This window comes from Tinamus guttatus, unplaced genomic scaffold, assembly GCF_059628265.1.
Source record: "Tinamus guttatus ecotype Peru unplaced genomic scaffold, ASM5962826v1 Tinamus_guttatus_pri_ptg000451l, whole genome shotgun sequence".
Lineage (NCBI taxonomy): Eukaryota > Metazoa > Chordata > Aves > Tinamiformes > Tinamidae > Tinamus > Tinamus guttatus.
The window spans coordinates 1,493,620-1,517,140 of record NW_028288985.1 but is presented as its reverse complement, the minus strand read 5'-3'; the positions used below and the strand labels follow the sequence as shown (position 1 = coordinate 1,517,140).

General features: G+C 36.3%; 1 protein-coding gene across 1 annotated transcript; it reads right to left on the bottom strand.

Annotated features, from left to right (window-relative positions):
* Nucleotides 1-713: 713 nt before the first annotated feature.
* On the bottom strand, nucleotides 714-21,654 carry CCDC66 (coiled-coil domain containing 66). Its single transcript, XM_088532050.1, has 18 exons — nucleotides 21,611-21,654; nucleotides 20,902-20,966; nucleotides 19,150-19,172; nucleotides 17,960-18,383; nucleotides 17,246-17,384; nucleotides 16,972-17,075; nucleotides 16,297-16,421; nucleotides 14,684-14,809; nucleotides 11,499-11,752; nucleotides 11,057-11,141; nucleotides 10,297-10,458; nucleotides 8,669-8,816; nucleotides 8,112-8,234; nucleotides 6,436-6,914; nucleotides 5,190-5,227; nucleotides 4,665-4,951; nucleotides 4,181-4,308; nucleotides 714-852 (listed from the first exon to the last, which is right to left on the bottom strand). Exons 1-18 carry the CDS (start codon nucleotides 21,619-21,621, stop codon nucleotides 769-771), a joined length of 2,805 nt encoding a protein of 934 aa, XP_088388176.1. The 5' UTR covers nucleotides 21,622-21,654; the 3' UTR covers nucleotides 714-768.
* Nucleotides 21,655-23,521: the final 1,867 nt, after the last annotated feature.

Here is a 23,521-nt window from a genome sequence, read left to right as displayed (position 1 = left end):
ATCATGTTCAGGCTATGTCTAGAAGCAGCTGCTGCTGGGAAGGAGGAGCTCTGTGGCATTTTTAAAATACGCTGAAGCTCAGATCAGCTAACATGATGTCAGGTTATGGGTCTTCTGCAGTTATCTAGAAGAGAAATGCTTTTACGTAGAGTTCTCTCATCTTTTGAATCCAAAATAACATTTAGCTGAGTTTGGAAGATTTGAACACTGACCTGTCCAGACCTTGTTTTTAAGTAAGCTTTCTTAAACTGAGTTCTACTGCCTTGGTTGCAGCCCAGTGCAGTGTGCTGTAAGTGGTGCTGTACTGCTTCAGTTGAGAGGAAAAATAAAGTTTGATTCAGTTAATTCACATTTTGGTGGACTTAGAAGCCAGGATTACTTGAGTTAATAGACATACTGTCTAAGCCTAGAAGCTGTCTGAATAATTAATGTAGAAGCAATGACATATCGGTAAAAATACCAAAAAACACTAGCCAAGCCCTTCAAAACACATCTTAATTCTTTTTATTTATCAAAATACAAATACTTTCACTCTTATTAATAACAGACATATCACAGTGGTTTTTCCTAAGTGGATGGATATCTTCAGTCAGCCTGAAGGCCATTCTCAACAAGGGAACCCACCATTAGTTTAAAACATTGTCAATCTGAAACACAACATGACCCTATAGTCTGTCAAAATTTCTGTAATAAGTTAAAACAGCAAAAAAAATTATTAGACAACGTACTCTGCCTTTACATAAAGTAAAATCTACTTGTGTATACCTTTTAAAGTGGGGAAATAAAGATCTCTTCTTGTGCTATAGCTGGAATTAAGCTAGTCTCCAACTCCTTCTGTTTCTGCAAGAGGCCCTGCAATAAAGGGAATGTAAATATGAATGTTCGGCCTTGTTCTCACAGCGGCAGCTAATAGTGACACTGTGTCACCCATTGAAAACACTTAGGCTCACAGCTTTTTCAATATGCAATTTATGTCATCCAACACAGTCTATTCAGAAGATTTCCTGTCTTTGCAAAAAAACTGTGTTCCAAAGTGGAAGCCTGTGCTAACGTTTCCAGGGATATAAGTGAGAGCAATGTGGTAGAGCAGATCCCAACTGCTCTGTGAAGCTGTTAGCATGTTCTGATATAAAGTGTTTTTTGAATAAAAAAGCCAAACCTAAACCCATAAACAGCAGCAGTTCATAAAGGGTAGCATTACCAGATAAACTATTAAGAGTAGCAAAATTTTTGTGACGTTGCTATACAAAAGTTTTCTGCTTTACTAATGGGTCTTGTAAAAACAATGCAATGATTAAACCTCATGTTAAGATGGAACTGTATCCTTGGCTGTGCGAGAGGTGATCCTTGTGCTGGAGGTGACCCTGCGTGTGCAGGGGGGTCGGACTAGATGATCCCCAGAGGGGATCCAACCCCTCTAACCCCCTCCAACCCCTATTCCAACCTTAAGAATTCTATGACTCTTCTCTGTAATTAACAGGATCAGGTGTATGGCCCTTGCTCTCCCTCCATTTTGGTAGTCAAAAGCAGTTTGCTAGGAAGAATGTAAGAATTACTATGGTATTTCTCCTTTCTTAAGCAGCCTGCAGGTGCTCCTACAACTTTGACGTAGTATTTTCAGTAAGACAAAAAAGGAGTGAGATTATGCCCACTGGGTTTAAACTGGCAAAGAAGCCTGAGGTACTTCATTTTATGTCAATCCAAGTGCACCAGCTGCTTACTTTCAATGACTGGATGAATTGCTTTCTTAGATTATCAACATTAACTGCTATTTACTGTGTTAATGGATCAGTGAACTTGTTCTGTCCTTTTGACACTGTTCTAAAGTGTTTTTCGAAATTAGTAGCAAGATACAACACAAATGCAGGTAATAAATTTTGTCTTAAATTAAATGATTCAGCAATGTAACCAGATGGAACAAATAACCAGATGAAATGAAAACCAGAACAAATTCTGCTCACATGGTTTGCAAAAGTGATAAAAATCTGCCTAGACAAAAGAAAGGTAAAGAATATAGACAGGGACAAACAGCAAGATCTTTCTTTGCACGTTGCTGGCCTGCGGGTGGCTGGCGAGATTGCAAGCTTGCAGGCTGCAAGCTGCTCGCAAGTGTTCTCATTCCTTATTAAAACATGCTCTACTTTACAAAATAAAGCTTTGGCTTTTCTTTTTCCTGCATGAGGAAACTTGAGCTTATTCCACTACTTTCATTTAAATGAGGAAAATAAGTCTGTTGTAGTTCCTGTTACTGCTATCATCTCAAACCCAGGAAAAGATTTCAGGGCAGCAGCCAAGACAAAGGGTGACTTCGCTGCTGCGCTGACACCATCTCTCTCCCTTTGGCGAAGGAGGACAAGAATGTGGAGGCTCTTTTTTTGTCACCTATAGTCCATTCTTACTGTATGGTGTGCATGGCCTAGCTAGGATGTTACTGGACCACCCTGGTGGTATTATCTGTCACTCTGAATGTGTACTTCAAAGACTAAAAATGGTCAAATACGTTTCGAATTTCCCCAGCCAAAAGGACCACTCCCACCTATTTGGATTTCAGAAATCACTTCAGAGTTCCTGAAAATAAAAGACTTCTTTATCTAAATTATGTTTCATTCAAAGCACTGCATTACTTTTCCTTTTACAATGAAATACTAATGTAAAGCAGCTGTCATCAGAAGTATATAATAAGAGTATCTGAGTTCAACAGTTAATGTCCTGTATGCATTCTGCTGCTGCTAGGATAATTTGAAAAAGAACGTTATGTGATTAAAATTAATTCATTCTTAGAACCAAGGTCCTTTGAAAGACTAATGTTAGTTCTCAGCCAGTATAAACCCTGAACACACATTATATAGCAAGAATGCCTCCAAGCTTGTGTCTCAAGTTTGGGAACGCGCATATTAGCACCTTCCTTAGAGCTCATTAGTGTTCATGGCTTCTGTTTATTCCAGCCAGAACAACGATGATTTTGTGCTTTGAAGCTGCCTCACTCTTAACTAGCATGCCCTTTGCACATGAAGCCTGGATACAGAACACTTAAAGGTTGTGGTTTATTAACATGAGTGTTAATGAGCATTGGGAGAGATCAGATCCAGTCCAAGCTACATGGAAGCCACTAGAAATTATCAATCTTTTAGTGTGCTTGTATTTTTTTTGACCTACAGCTTAACCAGGCCATCACTGTGTCCCCTCATGACTTCATCTTGAGGAGTACCACAATCCTTCATCCCTATTCCTGTGGTATTTGGTGTGCACAGCAGAACTGGGTCTTCCTAAAGCTCTGCAGGTATAACTAAGACACTTAATCACTGGCTATTCTGTTACACCAAAGTCTGTCAGTCTTTATTCCTTTTATTTACATCATTTATGCAAGTTATTGCCTAGGGACATAGAAGAATGGCACTACTAGTAAAACGCTGCTTTTGGTTTGGAGCCATTCAAAAAAAACAGAGAAGATAGTGACATGTTTGGATTTTTGAATGTTCCTCAAGAAAGAAATGTAAGCTTAAAGAAAACCTTTCTGTTCTGTCTCGCAATTCTCTCCCAGACCACAGCAGCATTAAAAGAAACAGTCCCTGTAATCTGTATGCAGACTTAGGTCTGCAATCTGAATCTGCTGTGGGCCACACTCTGCCGTGAATTTTTAAGCATAAACAGACATTTTAAAGCATGAACAAAGGAACAGCGATCTTAGAAAGATTTTTATAAATGTTCAAACTCCAAATGTGTGAAGTAGAATATTTTTCCAGGATAGGTGTGTGAGCACCACCTGTTTAACTAGTCTGCAGCAGCTGCATAGCTCTGTATGATGAGCTCTCGTAAAGCACACTTTTATTAACAAAAGCTCTAGTATGAGGTTAAAAAATTATTTTTCCCTTGAAATTTAAATATCCATATTATAAGCAACTCTAATTAGCAATACACGGAGGCTAGTAAAGCCATTCCTCTTGGTATCAGTTTTCTCAGGGGCTTCACAGTCTCATATGTAGCTAAGGAGAGTCTGAAGCTGGACGTAACACACGAAAACACACGAAAAACAAAATTAAAGGTAAAAGGAAAAACAGAAGAGCCATAACTTACCAATATGATGTGAAATGAATGGAAGGCTAATGCTCACGTCTAGTAGTTTGCAATGTTCATTCTGACTTACGTATGTTAAAACATTCATGTTTGTTCAGTAACTTACCTGGCGTAATTCTGACAATCCCTTGAGAATTGCTTGTTGTCGCTCTCTGATTTTAACCACATCAGGATTCAGAAGAGGATCTCTAACATGATCAGAGCTAAATATCTGCCGCGATGTTGAGTAAGAATCTAAAAGTAAATACATATCAAATAAATTAGTAATACTCATTAGCAATTTGGTTTTAATTTGGAAGTAGTAATAATGGCTTGTGAAAATATACATTTATTAGATTACAAACACTATAATCTAATACAGTGATTTTTGATGGTGTGATTTTTGTGAGTTTTTTTAATTATTATTTTTAATACAGACTATAAAACTTATAATGCATAAACTTTCTTTATGCTGTTGTGCCACACCTGCGTTACTGTAGAGTTTACTAAAAAGAAATACCAAGTTGAGCAAATTGTAGCACTCAGAACTAAGTGACATTCATAACCTTTCTTCTCTTCTACATGAAGCAGTTGACAATACATTTCAATACCATTAAACTGTTGATGCTGTGGGTCGTGTGTCGAAGGTCTAGTCACTGGTGCAGCTGGATCAAGACAATACACTTCGTTTGTTCGAACGTAGGGAACAAAGTGGGAAGAGGGAGGCCTCCCAGGGTCGGTGAGTGGAGCAGGGGGTCTCCTCTGCTGTGTGTCCATGTTGGTACTTTTGTCTCTTCTACTGTTATTGTTAAGCATCAGGAAATTAGAAGTATGTGTCTGTTTTTGTTGTCCTTGGTGTAATCTGTTCTTAACTGCTGGAACAGGTGGTGATTCAGATCTGTGTGAAAGAATTTCCATCAAAAAGAAAAAATACATAAGCAACGTCATTAATTTGCTTGAGCAATAGAGACAAGGAGTATTCAGAGGGTTGTACTTTTGACCAGACATTCTTGTGTATTTCTAATAACAGACAGTCAGGTGCATCCAAGTTCTTTAAAAAATAAAACAGAATAGAAAAAAAGAACATCAATTTCACTATCGATGATGCATTTCATTGATGCAGGGTATTAACCTACCTTTCTTCATTCAAATGATTCTTATGTAATTGTTCTTCCTAGAAGAAAATAAAAATAGTCAACAGTAGAACAAATAGATTCATGTTTTATATTAAGCATTTTCATTTTTCCAGAAAAGTTTGTTTTGAAATTCCAAAAGGCTGTTTGACCTGAGCTCAGGATAAAGACATTTATCAAAGATTGCACTAAGACTTATTTGTAGTGTCTATGAACTGAATGGAACCAATTACAGAGAGCTAAAAATTTGCTTTTATTTTCTATATCTATGACAGCTCTAAGCACAATCAAACATATCTGATCTGTTTCCCAAGGTCTGTAGAAAGCTGCATTTCTAGACCTGAAAGGTTCAGGCCAAGATAATAATTATTAAGGAGAAAGTCCTTACCCTAGGTAAAGTAGGTGACAGCTCTTGCTTGCAAGTGAAAAAATATTAACATAGCCCACGCTTCTTACAGTAAAAGACAATCTTTAATTACCTTACTGTTCTGCTTAAAACTTATTGGCCATCTCTGGCATACAAAATTCTTGTATCTTTCAAGAATAGAACTGGAAAGCATATATATAACCTCATATAACAAATTAATTCTTCAACAATTAACAAATTAATTCTTCACATCTTGAAAAACATCTATATGAACACCCAGTTCACATATAGATTTTTATTCCAACAGCTTCTAAAATATATTTAGGTAGCCCAGTACAAAATGGCTGAACAGTGGCCACCTCTACATGAGACCTTTTCATTGGAAAGTGTGAGAGCGCAAGGTGCTGTATGGCCGTGTACAAACACACATACACAGACACACACAGTCAGAAATATATTTGTTAAGTGTTTAAGTGTATTTTTTTTTTAATCCAGCCATAGGCTACACTGCTACATGTTCAGTGCATCCTCAGTACTTTTTTTTTTTTAAATAACCATATTGCTAGACCTAACTATCATCAGAGCAAAATATTTACAGGACAGAAATGGGCAAATCAGTGAGACCAGTCTATCCTGTGCATCGCTTTCAGCGATGATCCCACTTTATATAATGAATCAATGATAACAAATAAATTAAAGAGAATAAACACTTTGGAGGATTGAAATAACATCAAAATATAAGTCAGTCTTTTAATCGTGATGTTCAAACATTGCTCTAATACTGTTCTTTACCAAAGCACAGTAATAACTGAATATCCTGTCCAGATGGAACAGAGTGAGTCTCAAAAACGCCCACGACTGGGGTCCAGCACAAAGAGTTACCTTGCGGCCTGCGTGTCCCTTAGTCTTCCTGCTCACGTCCTGCTGAGGTGACGGAGACCTCTCCGAAGGGCTGCCCTTCTTCTGGCAGAGATTCCCAGGGGTATTTCTCTCTACCAACTGAAGCAGCTCCATTTGTCGTCTTACTTTGTTTTCTTCCCTTTGTTTCTGTAACTGTTTAGGATATCTTTCTGATGCTGGAATGTATCTTTTTCTAGGTTTGTTTATGTTCCAGTCAGGTCTTTTGCCACATTTTTCCATAGATTTAACTTGTCTTTCTTTTCTTGCAAATTGTTCATACAGATCATTGTAAATGCCATCATTCTCCTCTTCTGCAATTTTCTTTTTAACTGTACAGAGCATTTCTTTTTGGCATTTTTTGCTGTTAGATGTGTCTTTATATTCTATGGAAATATCAGGTGATCCGCAACACTTGGTTCTTTCCTCAGCTGACTGAGCATACGTTGACATAATAAAGTCATCTAAAAAAAATGTATTTTAACTCTATATAAGCTATTCAAATGACTTCTTTGACTTCTGTCTGCACATCAATCCTTACTTATGGATTATATTCAAAAATGACTGTTACAAGCTTATAATGTTTTTTATTATTTGCAAAGTGGAAGCAGAAAACAAAATAAACAGCAAAAAAGTAGAACAAAATCAAATCAGTGCAACAAAAATTTAAGTAGAAGGAAACTACATTATGTTAAAATGTAGAGTTCGGTTTCTGCCTCAGTAGCCAATAAAGAACAAAACACAACTTCTATTTAATTATTTAGCAATAATGCTTTGGTTATATTCACAACGGTACTGCGAATAACTCATTTTCACATTATTTGTTTTCCAATAGCGATCAGCACCGTTAAAAGAAATTTGCTCAAGCCAACAGCTATCAAAGAAAGCTTTCACTTCTCAAGTGATGACAAGTTAATAAATTCATTTCACTTCTAAATACAAGGCATAAAGTGACTGAATGTTTGTGTTAAATCTGCTCTTACAGACCCCATCTGATACAGACCCCGTTACCAGATTACACTGATCTGGGTTTCTTAGTGCTGTGATACATCACCAGGAGGAAGGCTGCAAGGCAGACTACTTAGATGCACCCACAGCATTTTGGGCTGTTTAACAGGAACTGCAGACAGCTGTCTGAATGTCAAGTCTTGGCTTTTCTATTTTCTAATTTCACATTTATTGACAACGTTTCTTCTAATATACCTAAGGATTCGTTAGGAATGCAACTCAGCTAGATACCAGAGCATGTTACTTAAGCATGTGACTAAAGAATATTACAATATATGCTAAAGTGCCTTAAGAATTTTAGTTCTACATAACTTGTGGCTGTGACTGAAAGCAGAATGAGACTGGCTGATTTTAATTTGTAACAGCTAAGTAACAACTACGTAAATGCATCATGTATTTAGAATATAATCAGCGATAGCAAGCCACTGTGCAGGATTTTTTCAGAAATCCAAACAAAGCTCTTTGCCAACATTTATATCACAATATTAACTGAAATTGCAAGAATATTTTACTTGTGATAATCTAATATGCCTGCATCCAAGCATTCCTTTCTAGTTTTGTTCCACTCTGACAGCGGTCTATAACTAAAGTTACACAAACATGCTTTTTTCTTAAAATTATTATTTTATTTATTTTATTAAAGTGCTGCATACCTGTTTGTACAGCAGTGTCCTTCCGAGGAGAAGTTTGCTGATCAACTTTACTGATAATTTCATTAGAAAAATTATGACTTTGATGTGAAATGACAGTATTATAATTTTCAAATACAGTATCACCTAAAAATAAACACATGACTAAATTAAATATATATATATTTAAACCATGTTATTAAGTTATTGTAGTCTTTGAACTCAAAGATAGAACTATGATTCAGCTCCTACTGTTGTTCTTGTTTTGTTGAAAAACAAGTTGACATTACTTAGGTCTGAATATTCCATATGCATTTCTGATAATATCCTTCCCTTCCTTACAAAAAGTATCACTTGAAGCTTAATAACATACCATATTCTCAGTTAACATGCAAAACTTTAAATAAGCTGAAATGAAACTTGGTTCCTGAAGCAAAGGAGCAGTTTCTGGTCCTAATATGAATGCAGACTTTGTGACTGGCAAAAACAAAACTGTCAACAAAAGCAAACAAACAAGAAAGACAACACTTGTGCCAATGTCAAAGAACAGGCAAACTGAATATAAAAAAATTGGTACTTGCCACCACCAAGACTCTTCTGGAGTTTTGAAATGTCATGTCCTTTCTGCGCCAGGTCTCGAATGCGCTGTTCTTGTTTTAATCTCTGTGCTAATTCCTGAGCTTTCTGCATTGTCTGATAGAGCTCATTTGTTTTAAGGGTCATGAGTTCCTATAATAAAAAATATACCATAATTTATTCTGAGAGTAAAATAAACAGGGCTAAACAATCTCCACATACTCCCTCAGGTTTACATATATTCTTATTTCCTGTACAATGTGCTTTAAATAAAATAAAAGAAGCCAGGATTAAATGTCTATCTCCCTCCTCCTATGTCCACAGGAAGGTGATAGTAGAAGCCTCCCTAAAATAAGGCAAAATATCCCTTAATCTGAGGCTTCTCATTTTAAACTATGGGTTTAAGGTTCAGGAGTCTGGGCCAAGGAAAACCTCCTTTCCAAACTTTCTCTCTCCACAGCAGTTATTCCTCTAAAAAAACTTCACTATCATCTTATCCCACCTCCCTACTGCATTTGCAGGTGGAAAGAAAAACAGTTGAGAGCAGGATGCATTTTGAAGGAGCTACAGGGAAAACCGACTTCCCCAATTTTTAGTCATTTCTTCTCCTATCTACAGACAGAGGCTACATCTCTCCCTCCAGCAAATTCATAGAAACAAACTGATCCAGTACTGCTGCAGTTCTAGGGGAGGGAGCATCGCTGTTCAGCAACACAGAATTCTCCTACTGTTCTAGAAAGGAAAAAAACACTGAAAGCTGCTATTGTGCCAAAAGGGAAAGTAAAACATCAGATGAGCCCGTCTGTAAGGAGCAAGAAGGTAATAAAAAGCAAAATGTGCAGTCACAGGTCAAGAAGGTTACTGTCAGTTTAAAATGAGCAGCTAGAGCTTTGTGAAGTTAACCTTAGAACATGCCTGGGCTTTTTCTGACTTTTCCAAAATATATTCTGAAAAAATCTTTAATCCACAGTAAAATCACACCCAGTCAGTTACTGCTCTGGCACTGAAGCATCTTAAAATCATCAACTCAAGTACTTCCATTGCATACTTTCGGATGTGTCATTTTTTGTACTTAAAATTATTAATCACATTTCTGCATTATTTTAAATTACAACTGAATTTCTGCTTGTTGTAATCCATTTCTCTCCCTAAAAAGGAGACAAGGACAAAGGCCTTGTCCAAAAACCTGCCTTTAATTAGTATGTAATTTTAAGTATAATGACTGAGGAAACACATTTCTGTTTCAAATATCTAAAGTACAAATAGTTTTTATTTTCAAAAAGATGAAGAAATACTATTTCTGAAGTGCAAGTTGACAATTATACCATTCTTCTCAGAAACTACCTTTATTACAGAGTTCTATAAGTCTGATTACCGTTTTGAAACTTTGAAGGAGATTTTTCCTTACTTCATAATAATTGCATTAATTGTAATGGACACATAGCAAAATCCCCTTCATAGTTTCAAAATATGATGCCACTTTTCACAGCAGTTAAAAATAGTATATGAAAATAGTATTTCAGCAGTGATCACCTCATGGGTCTTACCTCTATTCACAATATCTAATTTTACTAAGTACAGACAAGTCAGTAAGTTTCCATTTATTTGCACTAAACAAAATGCAAAAACCCACTTCCTTTTGTTTTTGCTTCAGCATATCTTCTTCAAATTGTTTCTGCATTAGTTCTCTTTCCCGGGCTAGACGCTGTTCTTCCTCTTGCTCTTCCCATTTCCTGTGCTCTTCCTCCAGTTGTTTCTTCTTCCGCTTTTCTTCTACTTGAGCCATTATTGCTTTCTAGCATTATAATTAAAAAAGTAAAATTAAAACACACGCACACACATATACATATTTAAATACGTACAAATTAGATATTCTACTAAGTAAAATTTATTTCAAATACTCCTTTTTTTCCTATTTCTCACAAGCTAAGTAGTTGTCTTATTGTTCCCATTAAAAAATCACCAGCTCCCAAGAGCAGTTGGGAGGTGACGTGCTAAGATACAAATGAAGTAGCTTTCTGTGATGGTATTTTTGTAAGGAAATGGTGGTCTGATTTTTAGCTTATGTATTGTAAGCTAATACGTTGATCTAGAAAGAGTAACAGTTTGATTGTAAGACTTCTTTACATTGCCCTAGAGACATCTTAATGAAGATTTACATACAATTAGAGTGCGGTAGAGTAATATATATGACAGTAAAACAGGTAAAATTTTGAAAGTCACAGACTATATGTCTCCGAACATCAGTCCTATCGATCAGAGTAGACTGCAGAAGAGCTGCGCACAAACCCCATTACAGCTCTAACGATACTACATCTCTAAAGATACAACAACACTACTTTTCATCCATTCTTTTCATTAAAATAGCATTTGAGTTTAAAACAGAGGTTTACCTGGTGTTCTAACTGTTTCTGCCGCCTTCTGTCTCTCTCTTCAATCTGGGCAGGATCTAGGAGAGCTGTCATTGAACGAAGGAAACTATGAACAAAGAAACATTTGAATTTTTTAATTAAAAAAAAAATCCCCAAACCTTCAAATTTCAAACAGTATTTTCAAATTCAGACTCTCAGATTTTATAAAGTTACTATTATGAAATCAGTTGTAGTAAGAACAAAGTAATACTATCTGCAGTAAACTTTATTAGTGAACAATAGAAACATCAGTATCTTCCTTAAAACCGAAAAGTTTTTCTGAATACCAAAACCTAAAAATGTTACCTAAGAGTAACGTTTACAGATTTGCAGAATGTTTTTCAAATATGTTTTAAGTTTCAAGGAGATAGATTCACGAAATTAATTGACTGAGAAGATGATTGTTCTTACAAAGCTCACTCACCTGACTTTCTGACTGTGTTCCACAGGACTCTTTTTAGCAGCTTTTTCGGCATTTTCCACCTTTGAGGGCATGAGGTTGCCTAAAGCTGCAGCTGAAAAAGGGTGAATAAAAGCAGTCAGCTCCTTAGGATCAGGTGATGGGCAAAGAATTTCAGGCTGCTTTTTGTACGCTCCATTTAAGGGGTGTTGTGCATTAGCATCGAGGTGGTTCTTTAAAGAATCAAAATGCATTGCCCATCTGTCATGCTCTTCAGCCTAAACAAACATGAACAACAGAACACGGAAATGGACTCAATTACACTGTTTATGTAAAGTATGATTAACAAAATAGACAATACACATTTTGTACAACTGGAACATTTGAAACCTCTATTATTGAGCTATAACGCACACAGGATTTAATTCCCTGAACAGAAAAAACAAAGTCACTAAGTTTGTTGTTAAAATACAAATCAAATCAGAAATTACACTGCTGATCGATATACTTTATCAGCAATAACATGTCAATACTATATTATCAGAACGTCTACTTTTCCAGCAACTAGGAAGTGCAAAAATTAAATAATCAAAATTTTAATGAAGTTGAATTCAGGCTTTTCTATTCAATTATTCAAGCTATTATTATTCAATTTCATATTCTCTCTCTAGTGACACAAACAAATTAGATCTTTTATCTTGGCTTGAATTTTGATTCTGGACAGTAGCAGGATTATTGTGATTCGGGACTACTGTCTTATCTTAGGTATTAACTCTGGGCCTACTTTTATACCAGAGATGCTCCTATTTCTCCTATTTCATATTTTCAGGTGGACAAGCCTGCCTGTTATAAAGTAAGTTCTTTTTCGGGATCTTTTCCATCCACACCAACCATTATTTTCAAATAAACATAAACACACACAAAAAAACTATTTTATGGAAGAATTTTCATAGAATTTTCACAGAAGTGACATCTCAGATTTAAATCTCCCTTCTTCCTTTTACACCTGGACTTTCTTAGTTCAGTGTTGGCATGTGAGCATTCTAAGGTACCTCTATCAAAAATATTAAGATTTTACCTAAGGTTTTACTATACATATAGAGAAGATTTTTCTCTTCTGACTAAAAAGACTGTTTTTTTTTTTTTTTTCTGGAGGGACCATTCCTTCAAGATTTGCCTTCTGTGAAATAGAAACTAACAAACACATTAACTTGAAGGTTTTGGGAATAATTCCCCTCTTAACAAAATTGTCAAAAAGCTTTACATCTGTTTTGAAAGAGACAAGAAAATGAAGGTCCAAAGTAATAAGAATCCAGTTGATTCTGCCTGCTGTTCCTTGAGTTTTTTCTCTGCTTTTTATGAAAGACCAGATCAGCGTTGTGAGGAAATGTATTTTATTCTTATGTAATCCTGGGGTATAATATGCAAAAGGGATAAGAGTGTAACAACACACACACACATTAAAAAAACGAGGACACCAAAGAAAAAGTAATTAAATGTTTAAAAATTCCTTTTTAAAAAAAAAGGTTAGAAGTGAAATTGCAATGGTGGCTCATTGGTGACTGTAAACATCTCTCAACAACAAGGAGATCTAATTAGAAAACAAGGCAGCTAATGATGAAATGTTTCACACCTGAGCTCCTTTCACAGCTATAAAACTCCATTTGCAAAATAGATCTGTTTCCTTCAGCAGCTTGGGGAGGACTGATGTTGTGTGTAAACAGGTAACCAATCTTGGCACCAAGATTTTTGAGGGGATGGAGAAAGAAGCCCTCTTCTAGTGTGATAAATTCTGCAATTAAAATTAAGTATTTCTTTCTCAAGAAATTAACTGCTATATCAAGATTTGTAAATTGTTAAATTGGAAGTAAAAAACTCAGCCTTTAATTCAGTAGACTGTAGGTTGTGAATGTCCATTTCAGGCAAATTTTGGTAAACAAGCTTTTTGCCTAGCAACATTGTGGAACATGATAGATGGGATGGACAGCAGGGAGTGAAAAACATAAAATGAGCCCTATGCTCCCCTGAAGGAGCACCCCAAGAACACCAGTCTAATTATGAAAAGGAAGGAAATTGATTACTATCAGTGTAATAGTAATCCAAAGTCACAGAAAAGGAAAGTAACTTTGTTTTATGGATATGTTTTAGATTAGAGAAAAATATTCTATTAGGAAACTGGGTCAGAAATTTCCTGTCTAGTCCTATCGACACTCTCTGCCCTTCTGATCAGACTTCACTCTGTCAGTGCGTTGTATTTAAGCATGTAAACTTTGGTAAATGAGCCTCTGTATGAAAACCTCCAGGGTAAGAGGTATACTGACCATTCTTGGCTATCATAATGTTATTAATTTGCTAAAAATTTATTTTTACAAAGTAGTGTCTGGCCAGCACTGCTACCACACCCTTCAAAAGTTAGTGCTTCCAGCTCTTAAGGAAGGAAAAAAAAACAAAAAAGAATAACAATAAAGCACGGTTACACCACCAAGCTTTTATCTCTGCAGCATGCTCCCTAAACAGCACATGAGACACAGGGCAGACTGTTCCTTGCCTTCCAAATACTGGAAGAGTTATTAGCTGACTGCTTTGTTAAAGTGTCCTAAAGGCTTATGCTGAAATCCTGGATGTGTTACAGGTTTTTTTTTTTTTTTCACTACTTGATTAGGCCTCAAATGTTATCCTTGTGTCTCAGAGGTAATAAAATCAATTTGAATCAGATGCTATGATGGCAACAAAACAAATGAGGTGTTAATGAGACCTGAAAAAAACATATGGGATGCACCTGAAGATAGAATAGGCAACTGAATCATTGGACAGTTACAGGTGAGTTTCCTCTCAGAAACTATTCAGAGTAGAGAACTAGTTTTTGTAATCAAGAAAAATCTCAGCTGTGCTGTACTGCTTACAAGTATTATCACCTGGATAAGCTTGGAGCCTGTGTTTCTAATGAAGCCTACTTAGTCCGCATCATTGAATGCCAATGAACTTGCTTTTTTTTCATGTCTCCTCTTTCAAAAAGTGACAGCAAGTTGTTTGAACTGGCTGAGTTCTGGCACTTCTTGTTACTTTATATTAAAAAAACAAATCTTGTGGACTTTTTATAAGGACTGTAAGAGATATGGTTTGACTGGGGGGAGGGGCGGGGAGAATGACAGAAAAGCTGATGTAGTAAAGACTTCTTACTTCAAAACATCATTCTAATCTGCAGGTACCTTTGATATAATTAGTTTTTCTTTTTGTAGCTTAACTTCTTCCTTCTCTTTCTCTAACTCTTCAATCCACTCTTTCTGTTGCTCATGCTTCACAGCACTTAAAGGTTGTTCCTGTGGTGCAGCTTCCTAGGGTAAGATAGATAAAAGTCACTTAGTTGTATCACAGTGTTAGTGCCTTGTATAGCCACAAAAAGGCAGAAAGTTTTGTCTTCAACTACTAGGCCTAACCTGGCTGCTATTTTACGAAAGCAATGCCTGTAAGTTTGTAACTGTGACACTTCTAAAACAGTGCTTCAGTTTAACCAAAGCTGTTAAATAAGTTCAAGCTATTATTCTAGCTTGAACTATACCTCATTATATACAATCAGAATAAAAATACTTTTCTCTTCTTGCTATAGTTCACAGCTCAGTCTGCACTGTTGGCAGAATCAGCATTGTTATCTAATTAGTAGAGATCTGCTTCCAGTATATGATAGATGCCATCTTCTTTCTTCTGTTCCTACTTATGTATCTATACTACTTAAAAACTTTATACTCCAGTGGCACTGACAGTTTTCAATGCAAACAGACAAAAATCATGCCTCTTAGGAGTATCTACTAGAAATAATTGAAAACTATATCTGGAATAGTATGCAATTGATATATTTTAAAGTAGTCTTCTATTTCTAGTATATTCCCATATCTCTATTTCTTTAATCTACACTTAAAAACTATGTAACGCTGCAGTTCACACCTCCAATGCTATAGCTCAGCCCTGAAAATGCTTTCTTCAGTGTCATTATTTTGAGGATAATTCATTTAGATAAAGTACTCCAGAGAATCAAAAGGCAAGTCTACTGAATTATTTTGGCTTAAAAGAACTACAGCAGATACGTGCCTGTTAAATCATATATTAAAAAAAAAAAAAAACTGCACGCAATTTAAAATCTTGTGTTAGGACACAAGTGCTGTGTAATTGACAGTTGGTAAGTCAGAAGAACTGAAATATGAACACTGCCCAGCTGGACCACTTGAAACACTGAGTGGAACTTCATTAGCCTCTGTGCTTAAAATAGTTCTACAGTTTTCATCAATAGTAGTAATTGAATCAGCTGGAAACACTGTCTGCAAATAGTGACCACTGTGGTTTAAGACTTATTTAGCTGTCCTGTTTTGTTTGCATAGAATATCCTTTAACATGTAATAAATTATATTTGTAAAAGCTGCTATTCATTAAAACTTAAGCCAAAACTTGTAGCTATGAATCTGGTATCTAGTATTTCTGTGGAGCGAGACAAATTCTTATGGGGCCAAGAATGGAAATTTCTAGGAATGCTGAGTAGGCCACATAAGCAATTTGCTTTTACTGCAGTTACTGACAGTAGTTACAACCATAAACCTCTGTTCAATAGCAATCAATTTTGTAGGAGAAGCCTTCTCATCTGAGTATATTTATCTTGCTTACAGCAAGTTCAGAGTGACATACTTAAAAAGGCTGGTTACAGTAAAAAGCAAATGATATGCTTTATTAAAATGTAAACAAGCAGAGTTATTGGTGAAAAACAATAAGCAATGGAAATAATTATACAACCAGGAATTAGTGAGATTGTTTTTTGTGCTTACTGCTAGCCTACCTTATCTGGGTCAGCTGTTTCCATTTTCTCTATATAGGTTTTATCACTGCCAGGTCTCTTCCAGAAATCAGTCACCTCTCCTTCCAAAGTTTCTTTTAGTTTCTTCTTCAGAGCTACCTGCTCATCTTTTTTTTTTTTTTTTTTAAACAAACAAACAAAAACTCTATTAAAATTTTTCAGTATACACAGGTAACAGCATTTCAGAAAAAAACAATGCATGTCTATAATTTTGATTGGAAAATTGATTACAAAAGGAAGTCACAATTGTCTGACCAGGCAGTCTAAAGATAATTTTGCTCTCAGACAGGATGGCTGATTAGTCCCTGGTAATTGGGCAGTCTCTCTGTGAAGATTAAGAAATGGTGAAGGTTTACAGATAACCCAGGAAGAGAGAGAAAACCATCAGAAATAACCAAGTAAGTAAATAAATTCTTCCTGTTTTTATATCAGCTTTGGACTATCGTGATGATGTGATCAGTGTTCTTGTCTGAGTAGAATTTTCAAATTCAGCAAATTTAATCAGTCTGTAGCCTGACAAAGTACATAGCTTTCCAATTAGTAATGGCTGTGATATAAGTAGATTTTTAAAAGTTTAGGGAATGCAAAGTTTCTTGGCATTTTGTTACTTTAATATAAGAAATTGATCAGAAATAAGTGTTCTATACTTTTAAGTACCTAATTCCTTCTTCCACTGGGTCTTTTTAAGTTCTAATAAGGCTTTATCCCCTTCTCTTTCACCCAAGGTACTAAACATGTCAGCAGGTTTCCATGAATTCTTTCTGGAAAACAGGGAAGAAAAAATATTTTATCTTAAAAGCCAATCTGTTCATTTTACATGCAATTTCTTAATTGCTAATTAAAGAGATTCTTACTATGATTATAAATTACATTAAGAATCTCTAGTACAGACACATTTTTTGTAGATAATCAACAGTAGAGATCTACATACATAACAGCTTTCTGTCCTGGTTGTGGATATGCTTCTTGTTTCCTGCTTGAATTGGAACTTGCTTCATGTGGAACGGATGAAGCTTCACCAGCTTTTTGGAGCACTGTGATAGTGTTTTCCTCTGATGTCTTGTCAGTAGCTGTAGCAGAATTTATATTTAGTCTTTAAGTAAATTGTAGACAGCCTACATGATAGGTTCATTAATGTCTACTAAACTTTCTTTGGCACTGAGTAAATAGTAAGAGCAGAAACTTGCAATTTCCTCACTATTTAGCAAAACTATTTTCAATTTATCTTGTATGCCTAAGGTGTATAGACTACACCACAGAATATTTTATAATACTACAGATAATAAACAATCTTGGCTAAGAGCGGAGAGTTTGGTGACTCTGGTAATTGTAATTGAAATGTATCTTGTTCTTGATGACAAAGAAAAGACTTCCCTTGGTTCAGAAATAGGAGGAAGGATACAACGTGAGAAGACGCATTAGCAGTTCTCAGGCTTACTTTTTACTGTTAAAATTATTAAATACTTGATTTCTAAAAACAGTAGGCAATTTTACAGCAGATGGTATTTTGTTGAGATCATTGTAGGGTAACAACTCTACAGGCTGTAAATTATGAACACAAAGTTAAGTTTTCACATTTTCCATGATATAAAACTTCCTCAACTATCTTAAGAAAATTTCACTTTTGAAGGATGATGAATCTTACCCATTTCCTCTTGCTTTTCATTATGAACTTCAGAGAGACTTCTAGTTCCTTCTTTTACAGTCATCAAAATCTGTTCAAGCTGCTCTTGTGTTAAACACACTAAGCTTTTTCTTAGGTCTTCAGCTGATGTATGTGCATTTTGAGTTTTCTGTTTGATTTTTTTAACATCAAGATTTTCCGAATCAAGCATTCTGCTGTTGTTATCTCTTTGGAAAATCAAAGAGTTATCTTTAGTTGGGGCTTCATGTGAGGAGTTATTTGCAGTAACTAGCAGTCTATCACATCTTGTCATGGATAAACTTGATGTGCTTCTTGGTTTTGTTAAGCTTTCATGCTGGATAAGGGCATTCTGTGTTGACCTCGGAACATGCTCGGTGTGCCTTATTCTCAAGGCATGTTTAGTGACTCTGGCTTTATTACCCATCTGTTAAAACAGTAACATTACACCAGACCTTAATAACTTCACAAAGGTAGCAAACTCAGTGCTGAAGCAACAATTAAAGTAAGTGTCACTTTTTTTTTATTTGTTATATCAACAAAAAATAATTCAGTAAAAATGAAATAACTAAGATGAGGATGGTACCTATACTGGAATATTTAGAGGCAGGAGTTTGAAAACTAGTCTCATGTAGCATAATGTTAAAAATTCAAACATTCACTCCTTTTCTTTGGTATTTCTGAAAATGTGCTATATTTTCACAATACAGTCCGTACTAACGGAATCTCTATTCTTCCATCCTGTCCTAAATGGTGTTACCTTTCTCAGCGGCCTCTTTGTACATGTGTAATGATCTCCTAGGTATTGAAACCTTTTTCAGCTTTTTATCTCCTCACTCCTTTCATTCCAATTTGCTCAGATAAGGATGACCTGCACAACTGAGTAGACATTTGAATATACTCTAATATTCTGGTTTTTTTCAGAGTTTCTCTGAGAGCTCTTAAACTTATCATTTAAGTGATCCCCTGTATTAACTTGACAAGCTAAGCTAAAGCATTTTCCTAAAGTAATTCACAGAACTTTGAATTTATTCTTTTTAACAGTTGTTATGAACCTGAGAAATAAACATCAATTTTTCATAAACAGCATTGATTGCAAATATTGAGATGCTTCAAAGGTGTTTTTAACTGTGTGAATAAATTAACTAGTCTAACTATGTATGATTCAACAACGAAGTTATTTTTCCATTTACCTTCACTGCGGGTTTTGATGTACCTGTTAGGGAAACAAACATGAACATGAGTGAAGTGTTTAATAATGTCCTCCTGAAAAAATGTATCTTGAGGAATTCATAAACTGTTACATTTGTTTTTGTACAACAAAAACTTTTTGCCATAACATCTGCCCCAATTATTCTCTATTATTTATACTATTTAAAATATATTTCAGTATACCTACTTCAAAGGCATGTTGAGAAACAACTAGATGTATTCCAGTAACTGTGTACAGTTGTATACAGATCTAATTGAACTACTGTGCCAGTCATCCTGCCTTCCTATTCATTCCACTTTTCAGCACCACCACTGTGCAAAGGGCTTATTTCTAACTGTTTTCTCACTGTGATTTTGTTCTGTGACATATCCTTCCAGGATAGTCCCTGCATCCAGCACCGTTCTATTATATAATGTAACTTGTTCCCCAGTGCTAAAGAAACAGGACTTGCATTATTACTCCATCTCTTATTGTTTCCTCTATCCACTTCCTAAACTCCTCAGTCTTGCAAGCCAAATTACACCTAAAGGTAACAATCTCAAAGATATTAAGTACTTTTGAAACCGATTCTAATACCTAATCTAGTCATTAAATAATATTTATCATTTACTTGCTATTTAGATAAACACTAGTTAACTTGGAAGTATGCTATGCTAACTGTTGTCCTGTGAAGACAGGCATTAAACCTTGCACCATTTTGATGTTTCAGTAGTAAGTGTTTTGGGGCTCTTTCCTCGGGTTCTCAAGCATTCAATGTTCATCTGAATAGGTAATTCACTTTTTGGCTTTTTTCTACCAATTAAGAATTCAATTAAGGTGGAATTCAAATGCATGTGAACCACATCTCTCTGTGGAAAGGATAAATATAAGCAGGTCCACTGCTTTGATAATGTGGAGGTATCTAAACACTGGGAGCTCCGAAGTAATGTTTATGGGTTATTTTCTTTGCTCTTGAAAAGAAAAAATATACCGCAGCTTAAGCTACTACAGAATAATCCTACTTGAGCCCCTAAAAACATGTGCAGAATTTGGCATGGCAGAAAATGGAAACTCACAAGCAATGCATTTTGAAAGAATTTTTGATAAAACCCTATTAAAGTAACTGCCTGAAATCAGTTGTATAAACATAATTTTTTATTCGGGAACACTGCTTGTCCAAGGCGCAAGGCTAATGCTTTATCACACAATAGAAAGGCACCCTAGAATGTGCACTGGCCTTGTCCTGCAAATGATCTTTGCTACAGTTAAAGTTGTGGCACTCCTGTATGGGAGTGTTGTAAGGTTTTGTTTCTGGTACATTGGTATTTTTTTATTGACTTAAAATATCCCGTATGCTGGACAGGCATCTAGTAAACACACAGAAATGACATGCATTTCAGAACACATCAAAATGGAGAATTTCTGCATCCCGACTTGTATGCAGAATGGTGGAAAGGGGATTTAGGCTTGCATATAAGCATACGTATAGCAAATGAAAGATCTAGAATTTATTAATCACCTGAATTGTTTTGCAGCTGTGTAACTACTGATAAGAGGCAATTTTCTGTAAATTAAGCAGAGTAGAGCAAAGTTACTGATATCCTCAAATGATGTATGCCCATCTATAAGGATCTATAATGGTCTCTCTAGGCACAAAAGAAAAACCAAAGATGGGGAAAGAATCAAGTTGTAAGATTTAGATCTTAAGTTAAAGACCTTTAAAGACTACTTGATAAAATAATTTTAAAAATACCGTAAGAAGCTAAAATTAGTCTAGGCTTTCCATCCAATATTTCAGTTTCAAGCTTCAGTCCATCTCTGTAAAAACAAGAAAGAAAAATCTGAACTATTGAATGACTGCTAATGATAACATTCTCACATTAATAGTAAAACCAAAATTCTGTTTTACTGTACAGTATCATAGTTTACTTTTAAGTAGAACAAATTTTACTGTAAAGGTTTAAAAAATCAGAAGTGTTATTTGTGATTTCTTTAAATTTTGCAGTTAGGTATGTGCGTAAAATAATCAAACGGCTTTCCTTATTCCATGCATTAATTTGGTAAGTTCACAACGTCACTCTTGGCGATTTTTAAAGTAATGCATGTCTCGAATCAGGTTGCCTCTGATTTTGTTTTCATCCTTAGCCATCTCAAACTTCCATGCAATTTGCATAAAGCTTGCTCGTTGACATGGCAGCAGTGCTGGAAACTAATGCCAGCTGCTAAAAGGGCACAAGGCAGTTGAGGGAACGAGTGTCCACCTTTATATTTACTATTATTTATTTATTAAAAGTCTCCTTTGTGCACTGAAGCCAAGGCCGGAGGCGGCACCAAGGCAGCGCCGCAGCTTCCCGGCCCCCGGGGGCTCCCTCCCGGGGCGGCCCTTGGCACGCGTCCCGCGACCCTTCCGGCGCGGGGCCTGCGGGGCCCGCGGCGGCGCCGCCCGCGCCCTCCCGCCTTACCCCAGGTTCATGGCGCTCCGCGTTCTCTACGGCCGTTGCTGCCCGCGCAAGGACGCGGCCGCCGATAGGCTCCCCGCGGCGGCGGAGCCCGGCCAATGGGCTGCTCGCACACTGCGGAGTGCGGCCGAGGCGGGGGGGGCTTCCCTAGCTCCGTGCACGAAGCCGTTAGCTCACGTTGTTTTTACTTAGGCTCGAAATACTAGAAATAACTTGTTTAATAAAACTGAACCACGTGGTCCACTTCTTTCAGCACCCTGCATAATTTAATTGAAGCATAACATAACTGTAGAGAGGCTGAGTTCTGCTGTCCTGTAGGCAGTTGCCTCTTGGCTGAAGTGGTGCCGAAGAGGGAACCGTTCCTTCTTCCAAGTCAACTTGTAGCATTCACAGTATTTTTCAGCATTGCATCTGTAATAAGTGCCTTTGGATGACTGACATTCACTGTCATAAATCTGTTGTGTGTGATTCCATCCCAACCCTTTCCAGCTCATGGTTGTGTGCAAAGGGCTGCTACAGGTTGGCTCCCATCATGGGCAAGGGGCTAGCTAAGCCATCTTCAGTAGCCATTTCCATCTTATTTGCTCATCTCTTTCCATCTGGGCCATTTTTTGCTCAAGCAAAACTGAAAGAGAGTTGACCCTACTTGATCCTTCATGATTTTAAGATGCTCACATCATTTTTAACAAAATGTCAAACAGAATTGCTTTGGGTTTCTGTTTGAGACAGTAGGTGGCAATATAGTTTCAAGCATATTTGAGAAAGATTGTCATACAGATTTTTTTTTCCTCAGGAACAACAATGAATTTCATTTTGGATTATTAATTTTAATATTTTATAAACCAGCTGTTTTACTAGACAAATGCAAAGAAATAGTTTCTTTTAACAGGCTGTCAATCTAAACTTCTAAATATAGCAGATTAAGTGCCCCTGTTTGAGACTTCACCTAAAATGAATAATTCAAGTATGTACCTGACAGTCTGTTCTCTAACTTGCTTTATCAGATGTCCACAGAATTGGTAAGCTTGTAGCAAATCGTCCTGCTAGTGTCCAGGATGTTATCAAAATAGCCTTTTTCATGCAAATCATGGTGGTTTCAGGACTTGGAGAACACTATGCTACCCTATTCTTTGTCTACAGTTCAAAGTTACCTAGAAAAAAATGGTACTATATACACGTGCAACTGGAAGTTCCAGAATGAAACAAGTTTGACAAGTACGTTTTACACAGAATAGATAATTCATTACAAGTCTTTAAAGAAGAACTAAAAAAGCAATGAACATTGCTCCTATAAAGCAATTCCAGCTCTTAAATCAAAATTTTGGCTGTAGGATCTCACCGCAGGGCAGAGGTTAAGGTTTCTTTCAATGTAATAGAACAAATCCATTCTCTATCAAGTTCGTTATTTAATGCTATTTCTAAATGAATACGCATGAGAGATACAAGAGAATTCATACAGACCAGGATGTTATGGGAAGGCTATAATATAATACTACTACCTCATTACTGCTCAGTCTTGATGAGTGTAGAAAATTAGAAGTAACAAAAGGTGATTACTTTTTTATTTAGAGCCCATCAGTTCCATAGCATTCTTGGAGATTTGAGTTTATCGTATTTGTTAACAGTTTGGCAGAACTATGCTTTAGTAAAGCTTGTTGTTGTTGTTAACAACCTCAAGAATAAAAGCACAAATTGAGGAGGCTAGAACAAAGTCACCTTTTTGCCCTCCCTGAATTCATCCTCCAGCTCTCGTGCCTGATGATGCTGTTGGTATGCCACGTTACTCCTAAGCTGGCTTTTTAATTCACTTTCTTTCAAAATTCTTGCCTCCCTGCAGGTCGCAATAATTGCTATGAACAAAAGCATTCGGGAGGCCTGAATAAAAGTGCTTTCAGGGTACATGCCTCTTTCTTA

Excerpts from the sequence above, each read along its gene's own strand:
- CCDC66 (XM_088532050.1), bottom strand. Across the intron at positions 11,142-11,498 it reads GAACACAGTCAGAAAGTCAG|TTTCCTTCGTTCAATGACAG; the intron begins GTGAGTGAGCTT and ends CTTTGTTCATAG. Across the intron at positions 5,228-6,435 it reads AGGGACACGCAGGCCGCAAG|GAAGAACAATTACATAAGAA; the intron begins GTAACTCTTTGT and ends ATTTTCTTCTAG.